The following is a 27,268-nucleotide window of genomic DNA, read 5'->3' as shown; positions in this document are numbered from 1 at the left end:
GTAACAACGGCCTGCAGTGAGGTTTTGCCCATGTTGGTTAAGATGATTAATTTGGTAATTACCCTAAACCTATCAAAGATCTGGTTCAGTAAATAATGGGAGCAATATATCTATTAGACCTATATTGATTTTAGAATATTATATATACATATATATATATATATATATATATATTAGAATATGCTTTCATCTAAAGCAACATACAAACAGTAGGCCTACATACAGTAAGGACGGCAGACAATCAAGGATGAAAATAATCCAGTTATAACAGTATGTTATAACAGCATTTTAGTGTAGAGTTAAATCAGAGCCTGTTAATATATTAGACATTCTCTGGTTAAATCAACTGCGGTCGAGAAGCCATCAGTAGTTGAGCTAGTTAGTGTACCACTAGAGGTCAGTAACGGATTGCATAGTTGGCCATCAAAGCATTGTCACGAATAATTAAGTAGGCTACCTCCTTGATTTTAACTATAGTTTTAAATAATGACAATGCATTTATTGGGCTTTGGACAAGGTATATCTCTAAAACCACATTTTTTTATAATATGGACGTCACGTGACCACAATAATTCTATCTGGAGATTTCATCCCAGATGCACGAACAAGGTTTATTCCAGCCCACCAAGCTCTTACACCTGCTTCAGCACTTTAGTGTTGGTAGAGTATCATGCGTCACAATACACCTTATTTGTCCAAGGCCCTTGCACACTGAGTGCGAAATGTTCGTATGCGTTTTTTGTAATAGTCAGCCTCAAAATTCGGTGCCTCTGAATTGTCAAAAAAAACAAACTCTGGCAATGCTGGCTATGGATGCGAAAAACGCAGAAAATGGAACCCGATCCGAACTTTTTTTTGATGGACGAAAGTTTCGGAGGCAGCGTGGAAGCGCGTTTGACATAACGTGAGGTCGTTTGTATTTTTTAACGTGTGAACATTTCGGACACGAATTTCGGACGCAGTGTGCAAAGACCTGATTAAAATGCTGCTGCTGCTGCAGCAAAAAAAAAGCTGAACTATTGTGTAAATAAGATCATGCTACATCTAACCAGCGGATAATTTCTTGCATGTGTGTAAAAGTATTTAGGCTACAGACAGTCTTCTGTTTTCGACAAGAACAACTGCCCTAGTTTGAACGTAGCGGAACCGTCTAAATCGTCTAAATAAAATATTTGCGGAACCTGTTTATGTCTCAAAATAAAATATTTTGAGACATAACCTAGGCTACGATCGAGTTACCCTCTCCACCTCCAGCATGTTGCTGCAAATGCTGGCACCTTCAGCACGTGACCTGCTAGTGTAGCAGCTTCATTCCGAATGCTTAGATCGTAGGTGTCCTCACGGACGAATCTACTTGAATAAAATATGAAATATGTGTTATGGCTGTAGCTACAGTTGGCTAGACAGCAGGGCCGTAATCATAATATATATTGGGGGGGGACTCAATATTCAAATCTGGTCAAAATGTATTGAAATAAGAATATAAATGAAATATAAATGTGCTACGCTACGACAGGCAACCACGCCCGCTGTTCGAAATTATCATAAAAAATGTAATAATATTCATAACTAAAAGTAAAAAGTTTTCAGGGGGGACCCTCAGACTCCCCCAAAGTTGACTCCATGGCTACGGCCTTGCCAGACAGACAGATAACTTGGCTACATGACACAAATTCACACGGAAGTTCAGAATCAACACTTCTCAGTGACACGCAGTCAAAGCTAGTCTTGAACCGGGGCTATGTGGTATTGAAGAGATGAAACCACAGACAAACATCTGAGTTGAGCGAATGAAGTATGGCTAGAATTGCCACAATATTCACAGACCATGTAGGTACAGTAACCGTCAGTTCCGCCAAGAGAACTCATTGCAAAGTTGTCCATACATAGCCTATATTTATACCTGAATTTATACCACCTTGATCTTCACTGTAATACTAGATTTTCAATCTTACAGTGCATTGATTCAACATGGTAATCATGGTCTCATAATATTAGTCATGGATGGGCAAGGTTGGTTTGGTGGGTTCCTAAAGCCTACCTCTTACATACTAAGACAGTTTCACAATTACAGTGAATGGGGAAAAAAGAAGATAACTGTGTCAACAGTTCACAAACAAAGTCATGAGAACGTTAGAGTGCATCTGCTCCCATCACATCAGTCATCCAAAGGAAATGACTGGTGACTGTCACCTAAAGTGATGCATGCAGTTAAATGAAATGGTCAAGGTTCATGCCTTTTCTCTCATGTGGTGTGATTGACAGTGTAGATGATATTTCAAAATTGACTTTCTGCAGAGTATTAGTTGTGAGGTGTTTTATTTATGAATGTATTCCTTTTAAGACAAGTCTTAAAGCTTTCTATTTAAGACTAAAGGGTTGTTTTTTTTACCAAAGTAAATTCCTTGTTTGTGACCACTTACTTGGCGATTAAACACTATTCTGATTCTGTAGAGAAATACTTAGTTCTTCCTGTTTAGGACCTCAGATTGTGTAGTAAATATAACTCACTTTTGTCTTTTATGATATAACTATCACTTTATCCAAAACCTTTCAACAAAATATCTGTTGAATTTGTTGCATATTGTTAATTAACCTGCAGGAATGGAAAGTTAAAGACAGGTGTACAGAATATTGTCAATATATTGCTTTATTTTAATACAAATCTCTAAGTAACACTAATGTCTAAAATGGAACTCGGTCAACAACAGGTTCCTAAAAACTGGCATGTGCCCCAAGCTTGTCAGGCTGTTTTGAAACTAGTGAATCATAGCGCAATAGTAATCCAAAACCATGTGGGCACAAATGAACATTTGAACTTTCAGGTTATGTCTGTGCCTGAAAGATTCTCATGTGAATATCCTGTCTAGTTAAGTTTTAGTCTCTTTTCATGTACATGCTTAATCAATTGTACTGAAGCATTCTCACCTGTAAAGAGTACACTGCAACCAGGCATTATTACAAGGAAGCAGGGAAAAGCACTTATTGGTGAGTGTAAAAAATAAGATAATTTGCCAAAAGAAAAATACATGTTTTACAGAATAAAGGTATGTGAAGTGTGTGTTGGATAGATAATTATTACTCAAAATAATAATTTCTTACAACGGTATCCTGATTCCTATCATTTCTAGACTAAACATATGAATTAATAGAATAATTTAATATTAAAAATTTAATTAATTATTTTATAAATTCAACTTTTACCATATACACATCATAATAATACTGTCAACATGAAGTAATTCCCCATAAAAAACATTGATCAATTATCCATATTTTATACATCTCTAAAAAGGTATAGTTATTTAAAACATTTCAACTATATACTAATCATTATATACATAGGCCTACATTGAATTAAAGTCAGTAATTGGTCACATATTTTTTTAATGTAAATCCAATGCATAGTGAACAATTAATTGCACAAAAAAAACAATACTATATATGTTTTTAAATATAAAAAATGGTACCTTAACTGTAACCTTTAACCCTTAATTAATTTGCTTTAAATTTGAAATTGGATCAGAGTTTTCTGTCAAGTGACTGGAGTCGAGTCCTCGAGGCACTTGTCCCGTAGCTTTCTGAGGTGAGATTGTTGGTCAGTGAATTTGATGAGTTATAGCCCTGATGCATTCCACGCCTTCTAATGCATATTAAATACAGATTCTTTGCCTGCCGTTTGAAATGGTGGTCTAGGAAAAAGTAGATGGCAGGGTTCACACAGCTATTGAGGAAGGCAAGGCAGCTTGAGAGAACGAGTCCTTGATTCACTACTGACTGAGAACAGCTCAGATCAGCTTTATCTTTAGCCAGGTGAAAGCATATGCTGATGGTCTTGAAAATGTTGAAGGGCAGCCAAGACACCATAAAGAACACTATGATGGTAAGAACCATCTTGAGGGAGTGCCGTCGTCGGGCCTCAGCGCGGGGGTTACTTGTGGCAGCACAGGGCTGGCGCAGGCGGGCAACGACAGAGCCATAGCAGAAGAGAATTATCAGCACTGGCAGAGCAAATGTCACGAACACTGTAGTGAGACTCAGGCCCAGAAACAGAGTTGAGACATCATCGTCTACACAGAAAGGTTCATCATCGAAGGTCTTTGCTTTACGGTAAATCAGTGAGGGAGTGCCCATAACAAGTGAGGTTAACCAGATCACAGCACAGGTGATGTGTATGCAAACTTTGCATCTGAGGAACCGTGAATCCATGAGTCTCACCACAGCCAGGTAGCGGTCCACACTCATGCAGGTCAGAAAGAATATGTTGGCAAAGCGGTTGACAGCAATGATGTAGCTGCTCAGCTTGCAGGATATGTCTCCAAAGTTCCAGTGACCGTGCTGACTGGCAGAGATGGCCCAGAAAGGGAGGGTCAGCACAAACACAAGGTCAGCTAGTGCCAGGTTGACCACAAATGTATCCACCAGCCGGCTGCCCGTCTTGCCCCTGCTGCCTATAACTAAAATCACTAAGAGGTTGCCCACAAGACCTATGAAGAAGAAAATAAAATACAGCATGGGTACATAGATGTACGATGCAGGAAGGCTTTGGTTGGAACAATCCACATCGTAATCATAGGTATCATTGTAATTATCATCATTGTAGTCATTCAAGTCATCACTGTAATTTGCCATTCTCAGTTGAAAGATCCAAGAAGTGTTTCTCAGCGGACTTTTCTCTGAGTGAGACTGACTGAGAAACGCAAGTCTTTTATTACTTTCCTCACGAAGTCACGAGTACAAACCACAAACAAACACCCGTGTCCTGTTTTCTTCTCAACTTCCTCATCAAGACAGTTACAAATTCACTAGAAGTGATTGTTACAGGTGAATTACTGTTTTATAGATAATGAAAGGTGTATAAATATAATTACATTCGGAATCCCTCTGTGCCCCCCCCCCCCTCCTGGCACCCACACAGGTACACGTGTTATATATACACTGTTAAAATAGATTAAAAGAGTTTCAAATATGTCTAACCAATACATTGTGTCAGACAGTGAAACCCTGAAAGCTAGACCAAAAAAACATTTGATTTCTTCGGTTATTGTATTTAGAAACAATAAAAATAGGACAATTGTCTTTATGTATATTTTAAAGTGTGTTTCGGGCTATGTCATATGTTTAAGCTCCTCCCCAATATTTTACTAAAGCATTCCAGTCAGGATTTGGGAATCCATTGGCTCCTCCTCACACTCACTTTCTCCTCCCGTCGACACACATGAAGCAGAGTGACTACCTCACATAAAATGAAAGCTCTCCTCATCCTAGTCACTTTGACCTGCCTAGGGAGTGCCCAACACCAAGCCTTAATGGATTACTTAGAGCGGAGGCTACTTGCCATCGAGGTAAGAGAGTGTTTTACCGTCTAGCCAATTGCAAGGTTCCAGAGTACGTCGAGAAGAAAGGTCTCTGGGGAGCTGGGGGACCACTGATGGAATGCAGATGTGGCAAATGTTTCCATTTACTTCAAAAAGTAGATTTGTTATGCATTTTGTATTATTCAATTCAATTCTGCTCAAATAGAGGAATGGGTAGGGTACTTTCTAAAAATAATTACTGACAAATTACAATTTGGTGTGATAATTTATTTGATTATTTTGTTGCTGACTGGTGTGGATCTTTTGACTGAACAGAAGTGATTTGAAACTTCAGTTTCCATGTCTGCTTGATACCTATCCAAGTTTCCTCATTATTTATAGTTTTTTGCCAACCATCTCCAGTCATACTGAACCTATAAAACCTTCCACAAATATCATATCAAGACACTGATCACGATTTGGTGATTGTGGGCAAGAATAAGGAATGATATGCTATGCTATAAATATCCAAACAGGACCGCATCTCCTTGTGGCATGAGCAGACAAACCGCTATGCCTCAGAGCTGAGGGAGTTCAAGCAACAGATGGTAGCTCAGCTGGAGGCCCTGGACAAGAACAAGGAAACCCTGCGGATAGACCTCGATAGCGTGGGGACGCGTGTGGACCGCGTGGAACGTGAGATGGACTACCTGGAGACCCAGAATGGGGCCTTGCCCTGCGTGGACGTGGATGACAAGCTGGTGGAGCAACAGGTGACTGTGGTAAAGGAAAAAAACAAGGCCAAATATGCCAAGCTTTCAGGTGAGCAATTGAGTCACTCCTAACAGTATATATACTGGGGTCAAGTTGATCCTGTCCCTATATCGAAACATTGTCATGAACAGTATTGAGTACTTTCTGGCTAAGAAAACTGGCTAAATGTATAGGCTAGACAGAATTGCTAAAAAGTTGAGTAGCTATTGTGCCATGTCATTCATGAGTGGAATGTGCTAAACCTTTAGCTAGCATTAGTTTGCTGGTGGCATAGTTCCATTCTTGTCAACATTTTCATTGATTACAGATTTTCAAGTGACCTGGATTGGTTGTTTTAGCACTATGTAATGAATTGGGCAAGGCACTTCACCCTGTTTGCCTCGGGGGGAATGTCCCTGTACTTACTGTAAGTCGCTCTGGATAAGAGGGTTTGGAAAATGACTAAATGTAAATGTAACACTTCAAAGTGAAGCACAATCTAAGGAATATAAAGGACTGTAACAATATGGATTGGCCCTTACTATAACACATACCCTGTCTTTCCTAGACTGCAGGGACATGATCTCCAGTATCAAGGCTATGAAGATCTTGAAGAGGCTAGGCGGTCCAAAGGGCATGTGGACCAAAGACATGGGCAGTGGCTCAGGCAAGGTCTACATCTTCAATGGGATAAGTGGAGACACCATACATGAGTTTGCATCAGTGAGAGACTTTACTAGTTCTGAGGGTACAGCCCTGGCCAAATCCCTGAAGCTGCCCTCTGCTTGGCGAGGAACTGGTCACACCATCTACAACAACTATGCATACTTCATAAAGGAAGGTGAGGAACTCAGGGTGATCAAGTACGACCTACAGAACAATTCGGTGGCAGACAGCGCTGTGTTCCCTGTCAAGGACCACATCCCTGTGTATGGCCTGTCCCCGGAGACAGTCATCGACCTGGCGGCGGACGAGGAGGGCCTGTGGGCCATCTACGCAACACGGGACAATGAGAGGCATATCTCTATGGCCAAGATGGACGCCAACACTCTGGACATTGAGCAGATGTGGGATACCCCATGTCCACGCGAGAATGCAGAGGCAGCATTCATTATATGTGGCACAGTGTACGTGGTCTACAACACTAAGCTGCCCAGTCGCTCCCGTGTCCAGTGTGTGTTTGATGTAAGCGATATGGTGACCAATGATGATGCGCCGCTCGTCTACTTTCCCAAACGCTATGGCTCCCACTCAAGCCTTAAGTACAATCCCCTGGAACAGCTTGTCTATGCCTGGGATGATGGCTACCAGATCCTCTACAAGCTTGACATGAAGAAGAAACTGGAGGTATGAAGTGAAGAACACAACCTTGTGTTTGGAATTAAGCCTGAATGATTTTCTTACAAAAGACACATTTATATATTTTTAGATAGGCATGACCAGTGCATAGAGGGTACCTGGAGCAAAGTTTTAAATTAGTTTATCTGACTTTCATTTAATTCAGTAAGAATGCATATGGATGTAATGCATCCTCTGTCAGATAACCGTAACAATGTAATCTCACTGCTCAGCTGTTTCAAAAACTTCTACTTGGTACAAAAATCATCTTGGAAAGGTACTTTTTCAGGTACTTTTCGCTTTTATAAAATCCCCTTCATCTACAGACACAGTCCTGAAAGTGAATGTGTGTTTTTAAAAGATTTCTTTCTTTGCTGATTTTTCATTGGTTGCACCAGATCATCTTGTACTCGTCACCTGTTTTGTATTATATGAGATTTTTAAATAAATAATAGGAATTTAGTAAAAGCAAAAGAATGAGTTCAGTGTCTCAGTGAGCATTAATGACTAAACCTATCTGCAATTAAATGTCATGTAGACCTGGGATTACCTTTATTAAAACTTTAAAATACAAGGGATGTTTTGAAACGGTTGGCCTATGTGACAAATAGAAATACAAAAGTGGAAAGTTATTTTAAATTACTTGGAAAAGTGTAGTCATTATTTGAAACATTATTTATCACACAAGGCCAATGAAGCAACAGGCTCAAGCCAAGTCTTTCAACACATACATAACATTTTCCTGGACATGAAATTATTGACAAAATGTATAGAGTAAGAAAACAATAAAGAAGTGAGGTTTTGGTCCCTGTGAGCAAATTCAGGGGGTCCTGTGGATTACATGGGATTCTACTTACACTGCTACGATGTAAAAGGGTGTCATATAGTTAAAGTCCTTACAACACAAGTGCACTGCCAAAATAAATAGTTTGTAAACACACTATAAACATAGCAAGCGTTGCTGTAGTCCATAGCATTTACACTTATGACATTGAAAGTAGATGATGGTAGAAGAAAAAGGTATTATATTTATATAAACAATCAAGACTGAGACACAATAATACAATCTGACTTGTAATGGGATATGTTCCATTGTAATAAAGTAAAAGGAGATCTGGCAACTTGACAGATGTTTATCTGAACTTTATGTGGTCAAAAGCATGTGTCTTAATATCCAGTTTGAAGCTTTAGATATATAGATATCTCAAAACCCAAACATCAGGGCACATAAAGGCAACTTGCTCTTAACAGCAGCTTGACTGGTAACTAGTTCAGCAATGCATGTTCACGAAACTACTGTATTGGCTCAAACAATAGATCCATTTAACACATTTAAACAGACCCCAGATGACATACCGAAACAACATTTCATAACTCAGTGACGTAAAATGATTCGTGTAGCAGAGATTTTCTATGAAGGGAGACATTATGTGTCCAATGTCCAGACTGAGACTGTAACTCCATAGAGGACTGATTAACCTATTCTGAGGCACAGATGACTTGTGGTTTAAAAACATTATTTGTTTCTGGACAGATTTTGATAGCCTTCCAGTAGTTGGTCTGTGACTCTTTCATGGGCTGGACAGGAGTCTTGGGGAGGGGCAGGAGCCTTGGCTGTCAAAGCTTGCAGTGCGGGTTTTCCACTGTGGGGGAAGTTTCACATGGACAGGATAACATCACAAGTTGTTAAGATCACACATGTTGTCCATTTTGAATGTAACATTCAGTCAATTGCAGTCAGAATTGTACAGATGTCTTGATATAAAGCAGTTCCACGAACGCTAAAGTAATCTGATAAGTAATTTGATTTGTTAGTGTAATCAGATTTTTATATGCAGAAATCTGAGGCGTTCAGTTAGTTTCCTTTTCATTGTGACAGTAACCTACCTCCTTTTCAGATTTCCTGGCCTCCACTAGCGGGTGCCAGTGAGCAATAGGTTTGCGAGGATAGGCCAGCATCTCGTTCCAGTGATCTCTACCCAGCCCCTCTGCATGACTCCCCACTCGGTTTACACCTATGATCTCATTGTGACCCACCCTGAGAGAGAAAATGTGAGTAATTAATTAGGACCAAGCAGGTAGTAACATTTCAAGAGCAAATTCAGAAATACACAAATGAAAGTTCAGACAATATGAGTGCTTCTTACAGATCATAATCCATGACGGATATGTGGAGGCAGATTTGGTCCATGTTTTCCGGTGGGATGTCAAAGATGATTGCCTCGTTATAAGTGGGGTTAAGGGTGTTCCTCTTGATGGTGGTTTTCTTCTTTTTTAACCGTCTTCCATCACAAACAAGGGATACCTTGACATAGGGGTCTGCAAATATAACAGGAAATTCTCACTAGTGTGACATTGCTACATTAGCGGAGCAAATTGAGCTGATAACTATGTAACAACTATGTTGAAAAAGGCCTATGTCAGGGGTGGCCAATCCTGGTCCTCAAGGGCCACTGTCTTGCATGTTTTAGATGTTTCCCTGCTCCAGCACACCTGATTCAAATGAATGGTCATTACCCGGCATCCACGGAGCTTGATAACAACCCATCCATTAGAAACCGATGTGCTGGAGCAGGGAAACATCTAAAACATGAGGACCAGGATTGGCCACCCCTGGCCAATGTGATGTTCAGGTCTGTCGGGGCCCATTTTCAATTTGACCTGAAATACTTAATTCTTCAACCAGACTCATTAGCCTTGGCTCGTTTGCCATGAATAACATGTCAAATACAAATATTTCATCCAGGGCACATCGTGTACATCCACCATGCATTTACATGACACAAGTGGGAGTAAGAAAAGAGTAGAAGAAGAAAAACATATTATTTTATTCAAAGGTTTAGTGTATGCTGTCACTCTGTCTTCCTCCTCCCTGTTGAGCATAGCACCGAGAACCTGTCTGTCTTCCTGCCAGTCTGAATGTCTCCTGCTTTTGTTGCACTCCTAACCTTTTATAGTGTTTAAAACTACAAAAAGGTTTGCGGGAACTGCACAATATTATAACAATACATTGCTGAAATTCTTTACAAATATACATGGTAAAAATTTATGTGAATGATCATTTGGGGTTTGTTTACAGAAATGCTTATGGCTTTCTGGCTTATTGTTTTAAGACCCCAATAATAATGTGGGTCCATCATAGCCGTGAACATTGGGTGAGTAACACAAATATGAACGCTACACAAGGGTTAAGTCATTCCAGTGGACTGTACCTGAGAATCCAGTGATGTCCATGGCCTTGAGATTTCTACACTTAATGACGGTCATGGTTAGCCTGCCAGCAGTTGGCAGGTAACAGAGAGAAAACATGATCTCCCCCAAGTCGACACTCTCCTGTGTGATTCAGTCAGCAGAGAACACTGGTCATGAAAGGAAAGAAAAGGCACTACAACTACAATTATAGATAAAGTACTTTTGAACTGTAATTATAATGTACAGTTTGTACATTATGCTCGTGATGGTATGTACACTGTGTCTGTGATTAGCCTTTCAGTGTTTGTGTGTGAGAGAGTGATAAGACCCCCTGGGTCCTGCCTTGAATCTTTTATTTCTAGCTGATGTCATGTTCGAAACATTTCATCTTAGCATAACATTTTGACTCACAGAGGTGGCGTACTGAATGTCTTTCCAGATGGCCGTCTCTCTGGAAAGGTCCGAAATCTCAAACAGATTCTCCAGAATCACCTCACCAATCATGTCGTGACGGGAGAAGCGGTCAAAGTCAAAGATGCTCAGATGGAGTTTCCTGCTGCCCAGCTCCTCATAGGAAACTGAAAACTGGAAGGACTCATCAAATGTGGGGTTGAGAGTTTTGCGGTGGACCCTTGTCTGGAACTTTCGCTTCCGATCTGGCAGGAGGTAAATCTTGACGTAAGGGTCAGAGCTGCCACAAAAGTCCTTAGCAGGCAAGTCAAAGGCCTTAAGAATGTTGACCAAGAGGGCCTCACTCTCATAATCATACTTGAGGGAGAAGTTGATCTTGCCACAAATCTTGCCAGTGTTGTTTTTGGAGGACTCGTCTGCCTCCAGGGGACTCTGTTTATAGAGCTCAGGTTGGATGCGACCAAGGCTAGAGGCATGGTCCTCTGTACAGGGGAAGTCATTGCCTCGGTCCAGGCTTGTGACATGGTGCATTTGTCTGGGAAGATGCTTTTTGAAGGAGCTATGCCTGGGGACAGGACAATGACAACATTGGTTGTAAGTCAGTCCAATCAAAGCAAACAATGGATTCACAGTTATTTGTCTGACTTGTTCTGACTTTCTTTTAAATATTGTCTGAGCATTGTTCGAAGGAGCTTGAGATTCAAGATCCTCATTCCCATTGACTATTTTTCTGTAATTGTAGTGCATATGACATACTTGTAACTTGACTGTAACTTGTGACTTAGTGGAAAATCTGCTGAAATATTTGCCACATTCCACAAAATATATTTTATGGAAATTCTTATCTCTGATCTCCTATCCCTTTTATTTGATGTATCTTTATTTACCACATACAACAAATAATTCACATCAACATTGTTGCTAGTGAATTGCATTGTGTTCAATTAAGTTAAAGGAATGAGACATGCATGGGCATGAACATGGAAACACGACATGCACTCACAGGGGAGGCGAGCACTCCAGACATATCTAAAGTATGGAGTCTTTCCTAAAACACTGACCTGTAGATTATGGTGTGGTGAAGATTAAGAGGGATTAGTTGATTTGATCATATCTGTCATGCATTATCCACTGATGCTGACCTGGTAGAGGAGGCAGGCTCAGTGGTCTGCCTGGCCATGCGTGTACGGCGCAGAAAGTGGTCCTTCATGGACAGCTGCACCTCCGCAGGGATGTCAGGAGATGTGTGACTGATCTTCACGGCTGCCTCCAGGAAACTTTCTGGGTCCTTCATCTTGTCCGAGGCCATGCTGTGCGTGTGTGTGAGTGCGTGCGTGTGCGAGGGAAATGTTCTCTCAAAGTGTCTGTGGGTGGAGGGCCCAGCAAGGGTTAGATGAGTGGCACTAGAAGAAAGGTCCTTTCTGCGCCAGGGCACCCAGCAGAGCTTCCAGGAGGCAAATATGATGACCCCCAGCAGAGCAAGGCCGCATGTCACAAACACCAAAAGCAGGAGGCTGAAGGAGATATCTGAAGACGGAGAGACAATTTAAAGAGAGGGAAATGATAGAGGTTGCCAATGCTTCATGACATGTTGCAGTGTGTCACTGGGAAACAGAGATACATGGAGCTTGTGCCTCCTCCTGGTGGCAATACAACAATTGTGGGATATTATGTATTATAAGATTATTTACATTCAAAGCTTTTTAATTAAATCTAAATGGGTTGTGGCCACATCAGTTGGAAAGTACCTGTGGAATAATACATTTCTGTAGGTCCCACATGCTGAGCAGAGGCTGATTTAATTTGCATTAATAACTTTGAGGGATCTGTAAGTGTAGGATATATGGCAATATTCAGATAGATCCCACTATTAAAAAGTTCAAATTGCAGGAAACGTCCATACAGAAGTATTAAACTTAAGACCTTCTACTTCATCTTTCCGTTCTCACATTCACTCTTTGCCTCCCCCGTCTCTCTTTCTCTCTTTCACACATACACACACGCACATACACACGCACACAGACAGGAATTGATCTGTGAGTTGTCAATGTGCTAAATGTAATTATAGTCTTTTATAATAATTTTACCAGGTTGCACTGAAGCAAAGATGTGCCTTTTCACTGTCTGTAGTCCTTGTCTAATACAGAAACATCTCAAAGTATGAAGATTTTCATTGATTATCATCTGTGTTTGGCTGGACCATCATGTGGACTACATGTTTAGAGAGCTCATATAGGATCAATTAGTCATTGCAAATGGTTCTGCATAATACTTTTGCTTAATGGTGCACCTTTATATGAATTGTACACATTAAAGTTGTTCTCAATTTCTTAAGCAAATGTTTCCATACAGATGTTTCAATCAATCAGCACACAACAACCCAATAAATACAAACTACAACTATCAATGTACTCTCTTTAATATGTCTTGACCTTTTGTTGATACTATAATTATAGTATATCCCATGAAAATTTCCTTAAACATATCTTGACAATTGAGAAAAATTGCAACAAAGATATATAGTTTGCAAAAAGTGCATCTCTATTTGTCTCTTTCTCTATTTATAGAAATATATATATCAATGGTACCATTAGTACTGTAAATTAAGTGTTGCGTTACTCTAGCATGTCAAGAAGGGGAGTCAGGTGGCTGAGTGGTTAGGGAATCGTGCTAGTAACCAGAAGGTTGTTGGTTGGATTCCCGGCCATGCCAAATTACGTTGTGTCCTTGGGAAGACACTTCACCCTACTTGCCTCGGGGGGAATGTCCCTGTACTTACTGTAAGTTGCTCTGAATAAGAGCGTCTGCTAAATGATTAAATGTAATGTAAATGTAAGAAACTACCATCCTACTATCTTTAAACCATTCCAACTAATTAATTATACATGGACACACTTTGAATAATACATCAGGCCTCAAAGTAAAGCTGTACAATTTAAAAAGATATATTGCAGAATTCTGATAAATGGAAGCACCAAATGTACTTGTATTACCTTCTTTTAAGTTCTGGATGCAAAATACTGTTTGAATAGTACTTTTTTCTTATACATTTTCCCTAAAGTTCCACATACAATAGGTTGTGAAAGCCATCTGCCAGTCTTAATGTGGCTGAGCCTGGGCTTCTCACAAGGGACTGCTCTGGGCCTTTGGGGCACCAGACCAGGATAAATCTTGAATACGGGAGACACACAGTATATCTCGTCTAGTCAGCACAGTCTGAAGGGAGAATATGAACCTGATGTAATCCCCATTCCTAAATATCCTCAAATAGACATTGGATTTGACCAACCTTCGTAAATGTCCTAATTCACACATGTTATAAATGGTCTTTATGAGTGATTGACGACTGCACATGGCTGTCTTATATATCGTACTTTCAGTGAATAATTTAGAGGCTTTTAGATTTAAAACTATTTCACGTGGTTCTAAATACCCTAAGTAGAAACCTTCACAAACAATTTGCCCTCTGAGTGTTATGTAAAATTAATGTTTAATCTTCTTTCAAGATTCTGTGCAATATTTAGTCAGCAGTTTATTAAGATGTGCACTAATTGATCTCATAGGTTTAAAAAGTCTCCTCTCACTCAGATGTATTCTTTAAGGAGACTGGAAGGATGTAAGGTTACATAATCATTATGTGTTTTACACCTTTGACATCAATACCTAATTGATGTCATGGGCAAGACCCATGAAGTGGATCAAAAAGATGAACTTGTGGATTGGTAAAAAGAGAAAATTACCTGATTCAAGGATTAATGTTATTTTTACTGGGATGGACAACAAAGTTGACATCATCATGTAATTGAATCTTCTTATTCACAAAATGGGGTAACGACAGTCCAACTGCTTTTACTGAATGGGATTTACTGCCCTTCTGCACAAACTTCTGCACAAACTGAGACCAGCCCTTAAGAGCTTTTCCTGTGACCAAAAAATCTAATTAAGCCTTGTTTTTTAGCTGAATCAGAGACAGCAACCAAAGCCCTAGGGTTTCCTTCTTGTGAGGAGCCCTCATATACAACTTGGTCTCTATAGAAACTTGTGTGTTACCTAAACATATCCAATCCCACCCGTAAAGTAGAGGTCTGCAGCTCCCACAGGAGAATAACAGCCAATGCTAAACTTTCTGAGCCACTTGATTCTTCTCCAGACTCCCACAGCCTTTTATGGATGATGGAATATGAAAAATCATAATCACTGCAAGCTTTAAGATAATCACTGCAAGCTTTAAGATTTGTACTATCTCATGAATCAAGTGGAAGCAAGATGGTTCCACTATAGGGCTATGTAAGTATTACAGAAAACTCACAGTTTATAGACCTCTAGCAATCATCTAGTCCTCTCATCGGGAATATATCCTCTCGGGAATATATACACACAAATGAAATAGTAACCACTAATTGAGTAATCATTATCTTGCACAATAGGAGGCAACTCACAAAAAATTATATCATACATGGACATTTACTGAATGTCAGTATGATAGGTCTAGAAAGAACTGTCCAGCTTATTATGGTTGGCACTTGATTTTTTATGGTATAGTTTACTTAATGCACCAGAAGCAAAGAGTATAGAAGCAATAGCAACAGAAGTCAATATAAGTTATTTGCCAGAATTCAACAGATACCACCACAATGCATTCTGTAAAATGATGTCACAATTATGTAAAAGAAATACAAAATAAAACAAATGTACTATTTACAGTAACTACATAATGAGAAAAAAAAGTCTAAACATTTTTATTTTTACTTGACTGAAAACGCATATATTATCTCCATTCTAGCTACCCTACTTTACCAGGCTGACATTTACGTTAAGTGTTACAGTAAAATTGTAGACAACATGCTCCCCAGATTTCTGCCCTAATGACCCAGTGTGCAGTGTAGAAAAAGGCTGTCTGGTTGCAAACTAACCATTATCTTAAGGTTATTGCCATGTGTGAATAGCCAGCTGCAAACCCAACCCCTGTGTTTCCAGTTGTACTTGTGCACACAAACTAATTTAATACACATCTGTTGTCTTCTACCAGGAACAATTTCCAATGCTCTCTCAATTTCCCAGTCTGTGATATTATCAATCCTTTGTCTATTCCCAGTAAGGCAATCATGTCTGTAAGAGAGAGAGAGAGAGAGATTGAGAGAGAGAAAGAGAGAGCGAGAGCGGGAGAGCGGGAGAGCGGGAGAGAGGGAGACAGAGAGACATGGATTGCACTCCAATCACAACACAAATGGCGTATGGTCTTAACTGTAGGGGCTATTGTTGAGGTTTATGTACTCGTTTTTGTAAATGATTTTCAGAAGCTTCACTAATCACAAAAAATATTGGATAGAATGGGTTGCATTGAGATTCAAGAGGACTTGTTAAGGTCGACAACTGTGGTTATTTGATGATTGCACAAGGCCAGTTACAACACAAGATATAGGCTAATACAAGTTTGTATCTATGTTCTTGCCCATAGATGACAGTAAAATATATGAAAAGAAAATAAATCAAGTGGGCCTGGGCCAGATTCGAAGGCCTTGTTTAACTGTGTGTGCCTGTGTGTGGTGTATGTGTTTGTGTGTTTTTGTGTCAGTTATTTACTTAAAAAGTAAGTTTTAAATTTGGACGACAACATTTAATTTAAATGTTGGTAAATTTACAATAAAACAAGAATACCACTTGGAAGATGCTAATTATGTGGTGCAACAAACATGCTGCGCTGTTGAGCAGCATGGTAATTAATTGTGACTGGGAATCTCACTGCACCATGGACACATCATTACCATATTCCCTAACTTTAACACCACCCAGTACAAAATTTGCTTAGTCAGGAGGATCTGGGCAAAGAAAAGGCTCAGTGAGAGCTCAAATACAGCTCGGAACATGAATATCCACCAGCATTGTCTTTAACCTTACATAAACAATGATGATCATGCAAGCACACACAACACACAACATGCTAGCCTCAGATAAAGCAGGGAGAGTGACACCACATGCCACTTTGAGTATCCTGTATGCCTCTTCCTCTGTATGGATGTAGGTTACATTAGTATGTGTAGGGCTGAAGACAGGGGAGTGTGAAGGGAAGATAAGAGGGAGAAAGACCAGGCTTGCATGTTTTGATGGACAGAGCAAGTCTTTCAATGGAGAGGCTGCTGAGAGGAAGCCAATGAAAACAAATGGCGTAGGAAGAATCCCTAAATCTGGACAAAAGACTATTGTTAAGGAAACAAATGATACTTTAAGTTATTATGAAAGCTCGGTTAAAGGTAGCACTGCTTCATGATGAAAACGACATGGAATAAAACCAAACATCCACTCCAGTCTCACCCTAAGCCATGGCTCTCTCAACAGTGTTTGTTAAATGGCAGTTGCCAAATAGAACATTGATGAGGTGAGGTTTTTTGAATGCTGCGTCATTATAAATACATCACCATATATACATGTATACCGTATTGATGTTAATGTGAGTCAAGTAACCTCTTATTGACTGAGGGAATACTGATCCACTTTTAGTGCTCTGCAAGAGCTTTCACATGCACAAGAATATTCTGTTACAGTTGGTTAATGCACTTTTTCTCCAATCATAAATAGGCAAAGAGCTTCCTGCAACCTAAAAGGAAATCTCCAATGAAAACCAAATCACATTACTATACACTGACTATTGTTGAATGAAGCAAATATTGATGAAATTATCTAGTTTCAGTTGACACATGCCATGCAAGCCCAGGAGAGCCTGCAAATAATCTCAGGTTGTTATGGTGACAGTTGAAGGGTACATAGATGCACTAAACATAACAGAGAGCCTTGCAAAGCATAACACCATAAATCGCTATAACACTCATCCTTCAACTTCATTACAATTTTATCTGGATTTAACATTAAACTGTCAGTAATGCTGTTTTTTTATAATGTAATGTTAATAATTTCATGTTTTTTAACTACATTAAGTTTACAAAAATCCTTAGCAACTCTAGAGTTCAAATAAAAGGTCTCACAGGGAGTTTGACAGAACTGAGGTTAGGAAGGAAATGACCACACCACATCTGCATACATACACATCTGATGTTTGGTCCCTTGGCCTTTCCTATTCTGGTCCCTCCCCTTCTTCTTCCCTGTCCAAGCTCTCTATCTAATATCCAGACCTCCCCCAACAGGGGATGTTTTCAAGCTCCAGTGGCCCATCCGTGACCCAAGGAACTCATCTGGTACACACACGTGCTGCCTGGATGCATCATCCTTCAATTTGTTACAAATACCATGTAATTTCAATTTATTTAATACAACAATTAAATACATTTTAGCTGTTAGTGTCATCTTTAAATTCATACTCTGGTGCTGGTTTGCAAATCAACACTTATTTTCACCCTCCAGCCCAGAGCCTTTGCTAGCCATTTACCCCCCCCCCCCTTCTCATTTGTTTGCCTTTAACAGTATTAATGAGATCAACAGTACAGCCTTCCTTAAACAAATGTTGGAATCTATAAACCTACAGCTATCAGCTTAACAGCTATTTACAGCCACTATTGGACACAGGGTGACAGAAAAGTCCTGACTTTGGTTGTTCACCAATAAAATCCTATGGGTTTGCAGAATGAGTGGTTAATGGTCTTCTAAAATATTAAAATACAAATAAAAAGTTAAATAACACATGAAACATATAGTTGACACAGATATTTGGTCACAAAAAAAATTGTCAAGATAACATTAACTTCCATGTAACTAACCATAGTTACACTTCATTATGGTTTAGCAATTTTATCACACAAGTGAAACTTGGTATGGTGAGGTTGGGCTTTCCAAGGGAAAATATTAACATGTGTTAACATTGATCTTGTTTTCTGATCTTAAAACAACATTCAACTGCTGCTTTACAACCTCCATTCACCACTTACACTCAGACCCAATACTGTGCCTTCATACACTTTCAAAATAACCTACACCATTAACGCTTAATATTATAATTCATGAGTACCTACAATCTTTTTACTGTGGATATTGCTTTGCAGTTACATGGAAGTGAATGTAATGTGTAAAGTCAGTCAGAGCCATGCAAGCTGTAATGCTGTGAATGGAGTTACAATTCAACCATCTCGTTCCAAGTAGTCCATGAGCATAAATGTAGCAATTCCTCAGTGCCTATTCTATGTCTTGATTTTGTTAAAAGTAAATGTAATATTTGTGCTGCTATATACAGTATGTTTCAATCCCAAGTGTTCACAGGCTTGAAAAGTGTTCTGACTCTCCTGCAGGATTACACAATGAGAAACTATGGGAAAATAGATACAACCTGCTTACTCTGCACCCCTATGAAGACAAAGCTGTTAAATACATCTTCATTGTCTCTGAGGCAGAACAACATCCACCTTCCAATATTTCAACAACAGTCAAATATTACATCAACAAACAGCTAATATCATGCACAGTGACAGTGAAGGCACTCACCGATGTTGAACACTCTTCTCTCCTCTCTCTCTCTCTTTCTCTCTCTCTCTCTCACTCACTCTTTTAAGCAATGTTGAAGCTATCTCTCTCTTTCTGCTGAGCCCTTTCAGTGGATCCTAACCCTCCCCTGTCTCCTTAGCAAATGAGCTTTCAACTGCACTTGGGACCCTGTTTCTATGGCGCTATGATTGAGAAAACCCACATGCAGTGCTAGATGCTGTACTGCAACCATCCAGGGGTAGGTACTTCAGCCAAGCCTGGAGAGCAGTTACAAGCTCCTTAATGAATAACCCTTGCAGCTGATCCATGTGGCTGGTATGACTGCTGAGGCTACCAAAATGTAGATGCTTGTTTACTTTTATATCAGCCCTGTGGCACATGACTCTATTATTCTATCTTTTGTAATGAATTTTTCTTCCTTTTATGTCACCATGAGAACCAAACTGACAAAAGAGGAGGGTGATGTGTATGAATTTTAATGAAATATTCTCATGAATATCAAACAAAACTGTGAATGGATGCATATTACACCAGCACTCATAAAAATCCTGGGGGGAGGAAAACCATAAAACAAAAAGCTACTTTGGGGGCTGGTAAAATAACAATAAACGGATCAGTTGAACACACAATTGTATATAATCTGTATCGTACAGCCAAGTTAACCAATAAGAACAAAGCAGATGTATGTCGGGTCTGTGAAGCATGTATCATTGTATTACGTGCTTCGGGGCAGCCTTCACCCTCTGTCTTGTGCTGCCCAAGTAGCACGATGCCATGTGATGTGCTGCTCTTGCTCCATGTAGTGGAGATGTGACTGTCCCTTGTAGCCTACTTCTACAAAGATTACCATCAGACCGCATTAAAGCGGGGGAAGTGCCCGGTGTTGGGGGAAGGGAAGCCTCCAAGTCCCCTCTCTGCTTTCACACGAGCAAGTGTGTATTTTGTGGTAAATTTGCACTGTTCACACACATGGTAAGCCAGCTGTCAAGTGAGAGTGGTTATTGGGGAGTGGGGTGAGATGGAGGAAAGTAGAAATGGTATGATTCACTGGGGGACAGATTAATTAATGCTGTCAGGAATGTATATTTAAAATTGTCAGCATACATGGCACATGGCAGTCTTCATCTGCAGCTCTTTAATATATTTGGCAAATATGCCTGCAGAATGATAACTCACGCCATCCTATGCTATGCCAGTAAGGCCACTTATTTTCTTCATGCAGTCATCATCTTTGGCTGTTTCTCACATAGAACCTTGATCTTGCACTGATCAAGAGGTGAGACTCATGCTGCTGAATGTGACTAATACATTATCTTCTGGCACAAAGTGATGCACCTTAAGTAGAAGGAAGACTTTCAATGAGAAGTAGACAGGATGAAGGTTGTGCTTCATGCTGAGAAGTAGATTCAACCTGATGTACCCCCTTGAGGGAGTATTGTCTAACAAGGCTTATTTTGATGTAAATCAATATGTGATTATGCATGTACTCAATTTGCATCCGCCGTGCTGATCGTGCGATGTAACAATGTAGAAATCCTGTAGTAAGATTTTATTTAGCAATTGTCCACTTAGCTTTAAAAGATTCACAGGACCAACTTGAAGTTTGATTGAATTTACACGTTTTTTATAATGGATTGAGCAAACTACTTTTTGGGTCAGGTTGTGTGTTACAACTCATTGACACGCAAGACACAATGTGACTGCAGTGAAAATTATATCTATGAGATACAGCGTCTCATGAATTCAATGTTGCTCAGCCAAGCCGAGAGTTATCAGTCGTATAAAAGCAGTTGGTAATAAAGAAGCAAATGATTGGACTCATTAGTCTAAGTTCAGCAGCAACTGTCATGATGTAATATGATTATGGAAGTACAGTGTCTCAGTACTGAGAACTACACTGACACAACACACCTCATTAAAGGGAGGAACTCAGTTCACACAGACTCAGAGCTCAAGGGCAGAGAGTTATAATGCAATAAAGGTTAAACTTTTTTTGCGCTAATGTAACACACACAAAAGCAAGGGGAGAAGGCTCAGCTCACAGATTACTGACACATCACATCTAATGAATACTGATGGATAAGATCAGATGAGGATGTGTCTTTGAGTGGGCACCAAAGATCCTCCATCGTGTCTGTGATCTTTTGGTTTCCTTTGTAGTGTCAAAAGAGATGTGTCCAAAAACATTGTTACACAGAAAAACATTCAGTGTTTTGAATTCCTGGTGTATTTTCCTGTCAGTTGTTCATTTTCCATCCTCCCGTGGGATTTTAAGATGCTACTTTTACTGGGGTTTGGTTGGCCACTGTTTTGAACACATGGTGTCCCTAAGGACCAGACTTCCTCACGTTTTTGTTGGTGACTGTAAATGACAGCTTACCTATTGTTGAATTTGCTATCAGTTATATATCCTGTATATTCATTGACAAGCCAAGACATCAAAAATGATCTGACTGTTGGATGAGGCCGATATCGGAGATTGTGAGAAATTGTTTTCTTACAGACCTCTTAGCAGCTTTGTCCAAACAAAAGTGTAGCTGGCTGGCCTGATTTAAGTCCAAGTCTTGGTTATCATCTCATCTTACACCCCACATCAACAAGATCCCCTGGCTACAGCTTGTTGATAAGAACAGCCATTCAGAAAGAGTACTTTTAGACAAAATTAAATTGTGGAAATTGTTTGCAATGGTTGTTTTATAGGAAATAGTAATATGATGAGAAACTCCCCAACGACAAACTCATGGTGCAACACATTCCTTGGAATCCTACACAAAAGCAGGACAAGTTCATTCTGTTTCTAATGAATAATATTTAATGCAAGATATAATTTAAGTCACAATCTACTAAGTAGTAAAATGTGCAAGATATAAGGTATTTGTGCATTAAACAAATTTAGCTGTATATAATATTATAGCATATGAGTAAAAGTTCTATACATAGCAACTGGGCAATATATTTTCTCTGTGAACAGGCAGACTTCAGAAGAGCAATACAATTGTTACCATACACATGTACTCCACAGTGTTGTCAATGTGTAGGGGTCTTGTTAACCTCTGACTACTGCAGACAAGCACAGACGAAATTTAACACAATCATCACAATAAAATGTCAGAGCAGCATTTGTCAGGAAGCCTCAGGCTGAAAATTTGATTTCTGTAATTTGGGTCCTGCCCCATCCTCTTTATATGAACCATCCCTTTCCTATCCAGAGCATCACATTGAAGAGTTTCTTGTTCAGTTTACAGCTGAACCTGTAACTAACTGTCCAGACGTTAACCTCTTTTCGATTGTTCCTTTGCTTTCATCCCCAAAAGTACAAGAAATTGGAGCAATGTAAAAATCAAGTATTTTATATAATTCCTACCATAGTACTCAATGGGGATGGGTGTAGTTCAGTGGCAGAACATTTGACCATAGATGTAGAAGTAGCAGGTAAACATTCCCCTCTGTACATGAAAAAAAGCCTACCAAATACATTACATACTTATGATGTATCATTTGCACTGACAGTGTTATCTGCACTACAGGCTTTTATTTCAATGTTAATGTAGATTTAAGCAAATATATGTTTGACACAAGGTATCTTACACTTGTTTTACCTGATCTGCCAATTGTCATCATTTGAGCTCCATTTGATATGTAATTCTCCTAAGAATTTAGTTGTGGACTAAAAGACTCTCTAGTAGGATATTTTTACTTGCTAAACATCTGTTTAAATACCGACATTGCCCAAGAGGTGTTAAAAATAATGTATGAATAGACCTGCTTTTCTCCAATGATTTTTTTTTTTTTTTTTACTTTTCTCCAATCAAATACCCTTAAAAATCCATTCGTCAAATGAAAAATAATCTAACCATCAATTTAAACCATATTTAACACACAAGTCTAGAATGTCACTAAAACAATTGGCCTGCAGCACCTCAGTCTGCTGAATTATTAACAGAAGTTCAATAGAACCGCACCTGCAAAACTGTTATCCTCTGTGGGTTATGGACAGACTAGACTACTCCACAACACTCTCTGTTGACATACACAATGCATTGTCTGTGCCATCACACTCTGCTTGCCATTGTTATTTATTCATGGTCACATATTGCCGTGACAGCATGGTCTAGCTGTGCACTCTGCTACTCCTCTAGATGTGAGATTAGACCTCAGCACTGTGTAATATCTGCTCTGCTTCTGTTTTCGTCATCAGGATGGGACCACAGAGGGCAGGGGGGATGGGAGGTGCTCCTGCTTTTTTTCTTTAGGATTATTTAAAATGTTCCACACGATCTGTACTCCATACTGCTTCTCCAACTATTCCTATAAATCTGGAGTCATTTTCCCCCTCCTGTTGCCCTCCATGTCCTCTAATGGTTAAACCTCCTAAGAGAGAGGAAGTGATTGATCTAATGCTCCCCAGCTGGAGACCATGACCTCATTTCACTGCCAGTACACACTTAAATTAGGATGCACACAATGGACCCTATTCAATCAATATTGGTAAGGGTAAACCATACCATATCTACCATATGCAATAACAGGTAATGCTCTCACACAATTGGGATTCAAATTAAATACTGCAACATATATAATACTGAACACTTAGAATATTGAATTTATATTATTATTATTATTTATATTATTATTATTAATTATTATTATTATTATTATTATTACCAAAAATATATTACAAATATGTGGGATTTGGATTTCTGCTCCCTAAAACCATTGTAGGTCAATACTTTCTTTGGGTATCATAGCAAATATGTAAAATATTTCAGAGAGAAAAAGCCCAGGGGAAATAAAGACATGGCTGATATTACCTCTTAGTGAGAGGTTAATAGTTCTTAGGTCAGAATCTATCATATCCATACCTGCAGAGGCATGCATTCTACTGCTTGCCCTACTCCATCACAAACCAATTGTTAAATCCTCTGTTATGGTAGGAACAATAACAATAAAGCACAGTATCAGAGAACTGTGACACTTGGAACTCTGACATTTTCCTCACCAGAGATACCAGTGCACAACCCGCCACTCCATTTGTGTGACCTTTGATTTTTTGGCAGCTTGGGCACAGAGCTCTACAGGGGAGTTTGGCGACACAGCGGCAGTCCTCTATTCATGTAGTATTACTACCTGCAGACTGTGGCATCCTCACCCTTCCTGCCCGTGCAGCAGGTGCCACCTCTTACAGATGCCGCACAAGCTTTAATTGGAACACAATCAGCATGAGCTACTTCAGTTACCTGCCCGTCAACCCCACAGCTGAGCTGGAAGGAAATACACTAACCTGATATGTAGGGAGCGATGGTGGCAATGGTAGATGCAAGTGGTTTTAGTGTAATGTGAAAAGCAAGACTCTAACGGGATGGTTCTGGTGAGATTCCCCTTAGATGGTGGTAATGAAAGGAACAGAATAGGTTGAGAACTATGTGGTAGGGAGAGAGTACCCCTGAGAGTGCCCCTGAGCTCTATTCTAGTTTCCTTTTATGAAACCAAACTAATGCACTATAGAACAGTGGCAGAGAGAATTTCCAGATGACCAGTCTTGCATGGTAGCAGAACAAACACACAAGTATGTGGAAAATGTAGAAGCAGCTTTAGTTCAACCTTTAGCTGACACAACCCATTCTACTTACCACTGACTCACAGTAGCATCTGGTGTCTCTATAGTTCTGTCCTGGTTGCCTTTGGCACTGAGCGTTATATTTGAGATGTACAGAATAGCCTTACCTTATGGCCTGCTTTTACCAATGTACCTTAATTTAGTTTGTACAGTATATTAACAACAACAGAGAAGTGTTTTCTGAGGCTATATACACACTCTCTTTCATTTACTAGAAAGGGCAACCATGGATCATCAAGTTTTTCAGCAACTGAAGAATACCTAAATGCACTTGAGTTAGTATTATGAGTATACTAATTGAATATTTTACCTCAGTTTCTTTCAAACACATTTCCAACGTGCCCTTGTATCTCAAAAGTACACAATATCAGTGACACATTTACTCCTTTGACGCAGAAAAAGTGTAGTGCAATAGTGCATCCTCAAAAAACAACCCCCGTAGTCAACCCCCGTTGTAAACCAATGGATGAAATGCAAGGATTTATAATTCCTCCCACATAAAGTAGGCAGATCTATTTTTTCCCAGCAAAGATTCCTGCAGTTGTCCAGTTTTGATCAACTGACATAGCCTACAGTCTCTTACAGCCACAAGCACAGACATTACCATTCAAGTCACAGCTGGCCATGCAGTTTACCTGCGCCTCTATGGTTAGGGCTCTGGTTGGCATGGGCCAGCAGAGTGATGAACTCCTCACAGGTGTTGGACTCCAATAAGGGGCTGTCATCCAAACAGAGGTCAATAATGAGGGCCACTGCCTTCTCACAGAACATGTCATTCTCCTCTTTCTCTGCAGAACTCATCCTCCGAGCCTGAATCCTACGCAGTCTTTAGCTCTCATCCAGGACGGGAGAAAGGATCTAAAAGCAACGCTAGAGTGATGATGTTGCATGAAAAATAGATGTAACTTGCTGCTCTTCTTGTTCTTACTATTGCTCTTGCCTCTCAGACTCCTGGAACTTGTGAGTGTGTGTACGTGTGTGTGTGTTTGCAGTGTGTGTGCGATAGTGGGTGTGTCTTTGTATGTGTTTGAGAATGAGTGGGAGGGGACTTAATGAAGCAGTGGGACCCCCCAGGTATTCCTGGAGCAGGGCGGTTGCATCATGCATCATACCATGTCCATGTGTTGAGTGACAAAGAGAGAGAGAGACAGAGAGAGAGAGAGAGAGAGAGAGAGGGAGAGAGAGAGAGAGAGAGGGATAGGGAGATATAAAAAGAGAGAAAGATAGAAAGAGAAAGAAGAAATGGACACTGGTTGCGCTTAATTTCCACAACAACTCGGTTCCCTGAAACACCCTTATGCTTGTGTCCATTCATTTTTCCCACACAGCACACCCTTTCCTTCCATAAACAGGTTTATTTCTATGTCATATTACTTCCTACAAAATGTAGTTCATGAATGATAAATTAAATAAAAGATTTGCTGAGATACTTAATAATCAAGTTTTGACAGATTTGTTTTTGAATGGAAAGTGATTACAGTAAACTACCCCGCAATCCACATACTGCACTCTGCTGGTGACACAGAGAAAGATAGGACTCATTAAACACAAATCCTTTGTAATATTTGCTATAGTTGTAACTGAGATAAGGAGCATTGTTTAAAAGTTGGAATAGCTAAACGCGGCAAAGATGGTTGCTAAAACTCAGCAGAACATGGCCTAAGACTTGGTAAAAGAATGCATGGGTTTGTATATGCATTTGTTTAAATCATCTGTTGCAATATATAAGACATGTTACATTATATATATATATATATATATATATATATATATATATATATATATATATATATACACAAGTAGATAATGTGTAAGACTTTGAAGATAAGTCAATAATTAGTGACATTTTATGTAATTTCATGAATGCCGTTCAGTCTGTATACAAACACTGCTAACACATCTATGGGTTTATGTGTTGAATGAGAAGTTCAATTTTCTCCTGATATACAGCATCATTCACAGGTGACCTTAAATACACATTTCTGGTGTCCATTTATTTTTCCATTCTTTAAAAGTTTGCCTTTAAAATACTTTAGCTTGCTACTGTGAGTCATTTATTTGTGATGCGGAATGATCATGTCTATCTTCATTCTACACTATATCACCCTAATCTCTACACCACAAGGTCTTCCTTAATGAGGCTGAAGTGTCAATCTTCTCAATGTAATGGGTTACACATAGCCGCCTGATTTGCCCTGGCTGTCATTATCTAAGACACAATTAGCAGGAAATG

At 39.5% G+C, this 27,268-nt stretch overlaps 3 protein-coding genes across 3 annotated transcripts; 1 reads left to right on the top strand and 2 right to left on the bottom strand.

Moving 5' to 3' along the window:
* Positions 1-3,522: 3,522 nt before the first annotated feature.
* gpr25 (G protein-coupled receptor 25) lies at positions 3,523-4,632 on the bottom strand. Its single transcript, XM_084706203.1, has one exon. The coding sequence runs from the start codon at positions 4,630-4,632 to the stop codon at positions 3,523-3,525; it is 1,110 nt and encodes a 369-aa protein (XP_084562329.1).
* A 572-nt stretch (positions 4,633-5,204) lies between these two features.
* olfml3b (olfactomedin-like 3b) lies at positions 5,205-7,966 on the top strand. Its single transcript, XM_084705773.1, has 3 exons — positions 5,205-5,345; positions 5,834-6,119; positions 6,619-7,966. Exons 1-3 carry the CDS (start codon positions 5,247-5,249, stop codon positions 7,401-7,403), a joined length of 1,170 nt encoding a protein of 389 aa, XP_084561899.1. The 5' UTR covers positions 5,205-5,246; the 3' UTR covers positions 7,404-7,966.
* Positions 7,967-8,399: 433 nt separating this feature from the next.
* syt6b (synaptotagmin VIb) lies at positions 8,400-25,836 on the bottom strand. Its single transcript, XM_084705772.1, has 7 exons — positions 25,671-25,836; positions 12,134-12,518; positions 10,992-11,556; positions 10,601-10,721; positions 9,536-9,707; positions 9,276-9,426; positions 8,400-9,031 (listed from the first exon to the last, which is right to left on the bottom strand). The coding sequence occupies exons 1-7, from the start codon at positions 25,834-25,836 to the stop codon at positions 8,960-8,962; spliced, it is 1,632 nt and encodes a 543-aa protein (XP_084561898.1). The 3' UTR covers positions 8,400-8,959.
* Between the last annotated feature and the right edge of the window lie 1,432 nt (positions 25,837-27,268).

The sequence above is a fragment of the Hypomesus nipponensis genome, chromosome 9, assembly GCF_054491055.1.
Source record: "Hypomesus nipponensis isolate SF chromosome 9, ASM5449105v1, whole genome shotgun sequence".
NCBI classification, from domain to species: domain Eukaryota; kingdom Metazoa; phylum Chordata; class Actinopteri; order Osmeriformes; family Osmeridae; genus Hypomesus; species Hypomesus nipponensis.
The sequence above is the reverse complement of the archived record's forward strand: the minus strand, read 5'-3'. Positions and strand labels throughout refer to the sequence as shown.